The 9,055-nt window shown below is 49.3% G+C and overlaps 1 protein-coding gene across 1 annotated transcript; it reads left to right on the top strand.

Moving 5' to 3' along the window:
- Positions 1-2,149: 2,149 nt before the first annotated feature.
- LOC105839244 lies at positions 2,150-7,496 on the top strand. The gene has a single exon (XM_012685422.3). It carries the CDS (start codon positions 2,385-2,387, stop codon positions 7,494-7,496), a length of 5,112 nt encoding a protein of 1,703 aa, XP_012540876.3. The 5' UTR covers positions 2,150-2,384.
- Positions 7,497-9,055: the final 1,559 nt, after the last annotated feature.

Consider the following 9,055-nt stretch of genomic DNA (forward strand, 5'->3'; position numbering starts at 1 on the left):
CCCGACGGGTTACTCATCCCTCAACGCCGCCAGGCCCAGACCTCGGGTTACCCCGAGCGGCCCCGACAGCCCAGCCCCCGGGCCCCGACCTCGGAATAAGTCCGAGCGGCCCCGGGAGCCGTCCCATCCCTTGTTGCCGGGCCCCGACCCCGGAAACGCCCGGGCGGCCCCGGCGACCTCCCCAAACACCAACTTGCCCCACCCCCACGCGTCAGAGAGAGGAAGTGGGATTCTCCAAATGGAGGGCCCCCCCTCTCCGGCGCTCCCTTCCGGGTTCTCTCTCTCTGGGCCCCCCCCCAAAGAATCGGGACTCCCCGACCCGGGGGGAGGATAGAAATCCTCCCCTAACGGTGCCGGGTCACCGGGGGTTTGAAGTCGGGGTCCCCATCCCCTACCAGCGATGGGACTTATCCCCTCTAGCGGGGAGCCCTGGAGGAGTCGCTGGCCTCCTCTTGTGCGGGAACCATCCGGGTCAAAGACCCGAGCGGGCCCCGCACCGTGCGCTCTTAGACCCCCAGCGGCCCGCGGCCCGTCTCCCAGGCAGAGAAGTCCACCCGGGATCGGGGCCCAGAGCCACCGGGGAAGCCCTCTCACCACGACAAGGTGGCGCACAACGAGAGAGTTATCAACCTAACCTAACCTAACCTAACCTAACCTAACTTAACCCATGACAATATTGGACTTTTATGTTCATCTCGATTCCTTCTACCTCTTTGAGTGTTGAACCACATGGTCAGAGACATCCTGTATATAAAAGTTACAATAAAAAATTTATAGTAAACTGTACTTAATGTTTTTATCGTATGTTTTTATTTACATATGTATTTCTGAAACAGATCTAAAATAGCAAAATATCCATGATTCTTAAATCTTGTAGAAAAATTGGTGAAAAATTACTAAAAAAATCTAGCTTTTATAAAATATGACCAAAAGATACTGAAATAGCCGAAATCTTTTTGAAATAAGTATAACACTGACTGCAATTCTCTAAATATAATTTTAAGTATCATTTTATGAAGAAGTCTAATTTTATTTTTTAATAAAATATTTCAAAAATATAAATTACGTTCTTGTACCTTGTATCTTTTAATATAAAATCAAAATTTTAAGTTTATAATTTAATAACATTCATCAACTTTCCTTTAGAAAACAATTTTTCTAAATTAAAAACAAAAGTTAAAACATTATGCACGGCAAATGCAATTTGCTATTTGACGTATTGTTATACTATCTACTAATCCATTAGTATATAGTGTCATCTCACACAATGCAAATTGCAAATATACAAAATTTAAACTTGATTGTGTACTGTAGATAAGCAAAACATCCAAATTTCTGTTAAAGTCAGTCTATTTAAAACTTTTCAATACTTGTGACATCTCTCATAGAAAGTGACATCTTATTCATATATATTGAAAATATGCTAGTAGAGTTTTGCATGGTTTAATTATTTGTTCCTAAAACTATGAGATATTGAAAATAATTATTTTGTTTATATAAATAATAAAGGTCTCAAGATTATATTACTTTTCTGAAGGCTTAATTGCATAACATAATAAATTTATTCTAGAAACAAAATTTAAGTGTGACATCTCCTAACTCACTAGAGATTAAAAACATTTTTGTTACAATATTTTATGCACATGAAATATGAAATAATAAAAAGGTTAAAAAAGTTTTAACTTTTTTGAAAATTTTATACTGTTTAGGATTCTCGCATACGGTAAATCAAAACTGATTAAATTTATCGCAAGCATTGTTAAGAGTGGGTTGGAAGGATTCTCTTCGCAAAACATTGCCAAATAAGGCAATGTTTTGAGAAAAGATTAACTTATCTCACACGCTCCATCCACAACAACAATGAGAGGTGCCACGAGTTAGGCACGCAAAATCACGGTGCGGCGGAATTCAATAGGCTGATCTCGATCTCTCTTAGTTGTCGTATCGGTCGAAGGCGGAGGTCGTTGTCTCCGACTCACTCGACCGTTAGCCAGAACCTTACACGGACGCGTCTTCGCTTTCACGCGAAGTCTCTTTATTTTCGCGCTCTAAGCTCCGCTGATTAATTTCTGCTTTGAATTCCGCTCGCTAAAGGGTCTCCGATCAACCCATTTGCTTTCTTCAACCTCAAACGCGAGTGTGGTGAAAAGTACACGCAACCACGAAAGTATAACCCCTTTTTTGTTATTTAATTTAATTATGTAAATAGTGTGGAACAGTTGAGAAATACAGTTTTTTTTGGTAACTAAACTAGTGTAACCCCATTGACTCTCCCACTCCTGAATAAATTTTTGGTCCTTCGAGCCGGATAGAAGTGCCGGCATCCGCGAGTTCGGGAGTGTCTAGCGTAGTGAGTTCTCCGGTGAGCAGTGGCATACGACAGTATGAGTGTCGACGTGCAGTCCATAATAGACAGCCAGCAAGAGATCGTGGGACGCATGGCGCGCTCCATGGTCAACCTCCGAAAAATGGGCGAAGCAAACATCACGCTGAACGCGGTGGAGACCCGCCTGAAGATCCTCGAGCAACTTTGGACGAAGTTTGAGAAACAGCACGACTACATCAGAGCCAGCATGAAGGAGCACTACAAAGAGAGTGAGTACGCAAGGAATGACATTTGCGATGAAGCTGAAAACACTTACGCAATGCAACGTAGCGCCCTTCTCGAATGCGCGGCTACGTTCAAAGCTGATTCCAAACCGTCCTCTATCGGAAGTGATCCTACTCAAAAAACCTCGCTGCCACGGATGAAATTGCCGCAATTTTCTGGATCGTATGATGATTGGCCATCCTTTCGCGATCTCTTCCTCTCGGTGATCGGGGAAAATGCTACACTGTCCAAGGTCGAGCGCCTCCACTACCTTCGGTCGTGTGTCCATGGGCCGGCTGAAAAATTGATAAGGTCATTGACTGTGACAAACGACAACTATGAACGCGCATGGACTACTCTCAACAATCACTACGAGAATAAGAGAGAACTGATCCGCTCCAACTTCGCCACGTTTACCGCCGTGCCAAAGATGAAGGGAGAAACCGCTGACGAACTCTATCGTATCCTTAACGCCGTTACCACCGCCGTGAACGCTCAGGAAAGCATCAATAGACCAATCAACTCGCACGGGATGGATCTCTTTAACTATTTGGTGGTCGAGCTCTTCGACTCTGGAACACGTCTCGAGTGGGAGTCGTCCACCAGCGACCTGTCCGAGCCGGCCGATCATAAAACTCTGGTGAGTTTTATGACGCGACGGATTCTCACATTGAACGCTGCGAATCCAAAGGGGGCCACGAAGACCGCATCCAATTCAACCCGCAATGTAAAGGCTCACCTCGGCAAACAATTCTCAGAGCCCCCACAGTGCCCTCTGTGCAAGGGAAAGCATTCGCTGATGCTCTGCTCGGACTTCAAGGACAAATCCGCAAAGGATCGAAGAACTTTTGTGGAAACCAACAAACGCTGCTTCAACTGCCTTGGAAATCACCAAGTCGCGAGGTGCCAGTCGTCGCGAAATTGCCTTTCTTGCAACGCTCGACACAACTCAATGCTACACGATGCATATGTGCAGGAGAAAACCGCCGACGCCAGTGTTCTGTCAGCCGTGCGCCACACTGACAACCGCAAGGCGACCCTACTCGCCACAGCACGAGTAATGGTCGCCGACCGCTATGGGGAGCCGCACGCAGTGCGTGCTCTCATCGACCAGGGATCTGAAGTATCCATTATCTCAGAAGCCCTGGTCCAACAACTCCGCCTACCTCGCTCGAGAACCACCGTTACCATTGTTGGAATCGGAGGAGCTCACTCGGGCTCAACCAAGGGAAAGGTTGCCCTCGACATCACATCGCAAATCACTGGCGCCCACCTCGCCGTTATCGCGTTCGTGCTGCCGCGCCTCACTCTTTACCAGGGTTCGTCAGCTCGGCATGGTCACAACTGGGCCCACATTCAAGGACTTCCCTTGGCGGATCCTCAATTTGCCGACCAGGATAAGATCGAACTCCTTCTGGGAGCTGAAATTTGCGCAACAATCCTTGAAGAGGGACTCCGCCGAGGCGAACCGCGTATGCCGATCGCTCAGAAAACGTCACTGGGCTGGATATTATCCGGCGGCAGTGAGATATCCGCTCTTCAGGGTCACTGTCGCTCACTGCAATGCACCATTGACGATGAGCTCGCCAAATTAGTGCAACTCTTCTGGGAGCAAGAGAAGGCACCCGCCGCTCCCGCCGCGCTCACACCTGATGAAGAGAGGTGTGAAAACTTCTTCGTGCGCACCCACAAGCGCACGACCACCGGAAGATACATGGTGAGGCTGCCGTTCGCCACCGCACCGACCTCACTGATGGAAACTCGAACGCCAGCCGAACGACTGCTTCTCACCATGGAGCGAAAGGGCAAGCGGGATCCTCAATTCGGCGAACTGTACCGCACCTTCATGACGGAGTACGCCAACCTGCAACATATGGAGATCAGTGCTCCTGTCAATTCCACTCAGGTAAATTACCTACCTCATCATGGGGTACTCCGCGAATCAAGCTCCACCACCAAACTTAGAGTGGTGTTTAACGGGTCACAGCGCACGAGGACTGGTGAATCCCTTAACAGCCACCTGCTTATCGGTGCTAACCGCTTACCTGCATTATCAGACGTTTTAATGCGTTGGCGATGGCACCGCTACGTTTTCGTTACCGACATTGAGAAAATGTATCGACAGATTCTCGTGCACCCTGAAGACAGAGATTGGCAGCGGATCTTGTGGAGAGCTGAAGCTTCACTCCACGTGCGCGAATATCGATTAAACACGGTCACGTACGGCCTCGCGTGTGCACCGTTTCTCGCGATCCGCACTCTGCACCAGCTCGCATGCGACGAGGAAGCTCGCTACCCTCAGGGAGCCGCCTCCCTGCGCCGAGATTGCTATGTCGACGACATCGTTACTGGCGCCGGCACGTTGCATGACGCGAACGCTCTCGTCCGCGAGCTCCGTGAGTTGTGCATGGCGGGCGGGTTCCCGCTGCGAAAATGGGCCACGAACTGTCCGAGCATTTTGTCAGACCTCCCGGTGGAACACTTGTCGCCAAGCACGCAGCACACTTGGCAGTCTAACGAACATCTCACACTAGGTCTCCGATGGCAACCAGCAGAGGATACCTTCTCAATTCAATATCATTCGCGCGTTGTCACGACTTTCACCAAACGGAGCGTTCTTTCGGAAACGGCTCGACTCTTCGATCCATTAGGATGGTTGGCGCCTGTCACTGTTCGGGCCAAGATCCTCATTCAATCCGCATGGCTGCGCAACCTCGATTGGGACTCCCCGCTTCCCGCTGCTGAAGTGCAGCTCTGGCGGAGTCTACTCGAGGAGCTGCCGCTTCTTTCACGAGTGCGGCTGCACAGGTGGTTGGGCACTGGCGATCCTTCCACCACTAACGAGGTTGAAATCCACGGATTCGCGGACGCCTCGGAGCGAGCTTACGCCGCCGCCGTGTATCTCCGCGTCCGCCACAGTGACACCATCACTGTACACCTACTGGCGGCAAAGAGTAAAGTCTCTCCGGTGAGGCCGGTCTCAATGCCGCGCCTCGAACTTTGCGCCGCTGCACTGCACAGCTGTCTCGCGCATCATGTGCGAGACACGTTACATTTGTCCACAGCTCCAATCTACTTGTGGTCTGACTCCACGGTGACCCTACACTGGATCCAGGGCCATGCATCAAGATGGAAGACATTCGTAGCTAACCGCGTCTCTCTCATCCAGGAGAGACTTCCTGAGGCACAGTGGAGACACATCGCCGGACTGCACAATCCCGCCGATTGCGCCTCCCGGGGAATAACGCCTAGTGAGCTCATCGAGCACCCTCTCTGGTGGACCGGACCACCGTGGCTGACTAACGACAAGGAAGCTTGGCCTTCGAGTCAGTGTCCAGAAGCTCCGGAGAAATTGCCGGAATCACGCTCCGCAACGCACTCAACAACGACCAAGGCCGTGTCGGAGCCTGACATGCTTCTTCGTTTTCCAACTCTGCAGCGACTGTTGCGGGTTACAGCGTGGTGCATGCGATGGAGACGACCGCGCACGCACCCACCCCTCACTGACGCTGGCTCAATTCAACCAGATGAGCTGGACTCCGCGCTGTATAAGTGGCTCCGTTTACTTCAGGAGTTGCATTTCACCACCGAATTCACCGCGGTTTCACGAGGCCGCATGGTGTCCACTCGGAGTTCGCTAGCTCGGCTGAGTCTATTCCTCGACGAGAGGGGAGTGCTGCGAGTCGGGGGGCGACTCAAGCACGCGACGCTGTCGAGCGATGAGAGGCATCCGCTCATCGTCCCACCGTCTTCCTGGATCGCCAAACTCATCGTGGACTCCTGCCACCGAAGATCACTGCACGGGGGAGTGCAATTGACCTTAGGATTGCTTCGGCTCCGGTACTGGCTGCCTCGAGGACGAGCGATCGTCAAACACTGGCTCCACAGGTGTGTGACCTGCACACGATGGCGTGGATCCACTCCGCAGCCACCCATGGGCAACCTCCCTCCAGGAAGAGTGACTCCAACACGTCCGTTCCTCCGAACCGGAGTCGACTATGCCGGGCCGATCAGCATTCGCACCACAGGAGGCCGTGGCTACAAAGCACGCAAAGCATTTATAGCAGTGTTCGTGTGCCTTTGCACTCGAGCTACTCACCTCGAAGTCGTCTCCGACTATACCACGGAGGCATTTCTGGCGGCGTTCCGTCGCTTCACCTCGCGCCGAGGCCTCTGCGAGGCCGTCTTCTCGGACTGTGGTACGAATTTCGTCGGCGCCGACAGGGAGCTCCGAGGGATGTTCCGCGCGTCCACACACGCGGGCCGATCCATTGCTTGCGCTGTCAATGCACAGGGAATCAGATGGCACTTCAATCCCCCCGCCGCACCACACTTCGGAGGCCTGTGGGAAGCGGCAGTAAAATCCGCTAAACACCACCTCCGTCGGGTGATTGGCGATTCAACCTTGACATTCGAGGAAATGAGCACGTTCCTCGCACAGGTTGAATCTTGTCTAAATTCTCGTCCGTTACAGGCATTGTCCGACGACCCTGACGATATCTCGGCTCTTACACCGGGCCATTTTTTGATAGGCGCCCCGCTGCTAGCCGTGCCTGAGCCCTCCCGGACGAAGGATAAGGAATCCACGCTGTCTCGATGGCACCGGATCCAGGCAATGCGCGACCACTTTTGGCAAAGGTGGTCGCGTGAGTACATTCACGGACTCATCGCCAAACCAAAATGGAACAGGCACAGTGTCGCACCCCAGGTCGGCGACCTGTGCTTGGTTCGCCTCGAGACGACTCCTCCCAGCCGATGGCCGCTAGCTCGGATCATCCGACTACATCCGGGGGACGACGGAATCACACGCGTGGTTACGGTCAAGACGGCTAAATCAGAGCTAGTACGCCCGATCGTACAGATTGTGCCACTGCCAGGAACTCAGGCTGACTCGATAGGCGCGTGAGACAGCCACCACATGTATTTCTTCGTATCGCTGTATAAACGTCATTTGTTAGCTTGCGCACACTTTTTATTCGTTAGTTTTACTTGCCGCGTTCAAGACGACCATATGATCAAGTAAACACGTAAACCACGTGTCGCGCGCAGCAAACGCTAGTGCCATCCATCGGGATCTCTGCGCGCTCAGGGCGCGCGCAACAAACACCACGGGCAGGTGCGCGGTGCGCCGCTCAGTGTCCTGCTCGAAATATTTCGTCGCTTCACGACAAGGCGGGCGGAATGTTTAGGATTCTCGCATACGGTAAATCAAAACTGATTAAATTTATCGCAAGCATTGTTAAGAGTGGGTTGGAAGGATTCTCTTCGCAAAACATTGCCAAATAAGGCAATGTTTTGAGAAAAGATTAACTTATCTCACACGCTCCATCCACAACAACAATGAGAGGTGCCACGAGTTAGGCACGCAAAATCACGGTGCGGCGGAATTCAATAGGCTGATCTCGATCTCTCTTAGTTGTCGTATCGGTCGAAGGCGGAGGTCGTTGTCTCCGACTCACTCGACCGTTAGCCAGAACCTTACACGGACGCGTCTCCGCTTTCACGCGAAGTCTCTTTATTTTCGCGCTCTAAGCTCCGCTGATTAATTTCTGCTTTGAATTCCGCTCGCTAAAGGGTCTCCGATCAACCCATTTGCTTTCTTCAACCTCAAACGCGAGTGTGGTGAAAAGTACACGCAACCACGAAAGTATAACCCCTTTTTTGTTATTTAATTTAATTATGTAAATAGTGTGGAACAGTTGAGAAATACAGTTTTTTTTGGTAACTAAACTAGTGTAACCCCATTGACTCTCCCACTCCTGAATAATACAATATTGCAGAATAATTAATGTTTCAAATAATGTGATTATAATCAATGGGCAGACTCTTCATATGAAAAGAGTATATGCATTTTAGACAATTCAGTACACATCATTAATGAAATTTCGTATATATTTCTTTTATAGATTTAGAAATTCTTTTCCAGAATTAAAGTACACATATTAATATCCATCTGTGAATTGGACTTTATATCAAGAACAAAAAAAATGTTTTTTTTATTGCTCAACTTATCGACTTTTTACGTGTATATAACCTAAATTTTCGTTTCGCAATTTCGTCTCAATCAGGCACTAAAATCTAATTTTTGAAATTCAACAGTTTGTTCTCGTCGTCTACTAGTCTGTGAATACAAACTTCGTAAGTACAAACTGTAGATCTTTTATATTAAGCAAACATTGTTATGATGTGACAGCAACTCTGGTGAAAAAAATTCTATAAAAATTAAAAAAAAAACTACAAAAATTTACAAAAGTGTTCCAATTCTAGCATTTTTTGTAGTTTCTACAGAAAAATGCTAGAATTAGAACACTTTTGTAAATTTTTGTAGTTTTTTTAGAATTTTGTAGAAAATTGTTCTGCCAGGGAAATTAACAATTTTTTCCTGTTTTTGATAGAAACTCCACTCCACAGACTGGTAGCAATGCGTATTCTTTTATTCTGGAGAAAGATTTCTAAATTTATAAA

This window comes from Monomorium pharaonis, chromosome 6 (assembly GCF_013373865.1).
Source record: "Monomorium pharaonis isolate MP-MQ-018 chromosome 6, ASM1337386v2, whole genome shotgun sequence".
In the NCBI taxonomy this organism is placed as follows: domain Eukaryota; kingdom Metazoa; phylum Arthropoda; class Insecta; order Hymenoptera; family Formicidae; genus Monomorium; species Monomorium pharaonis.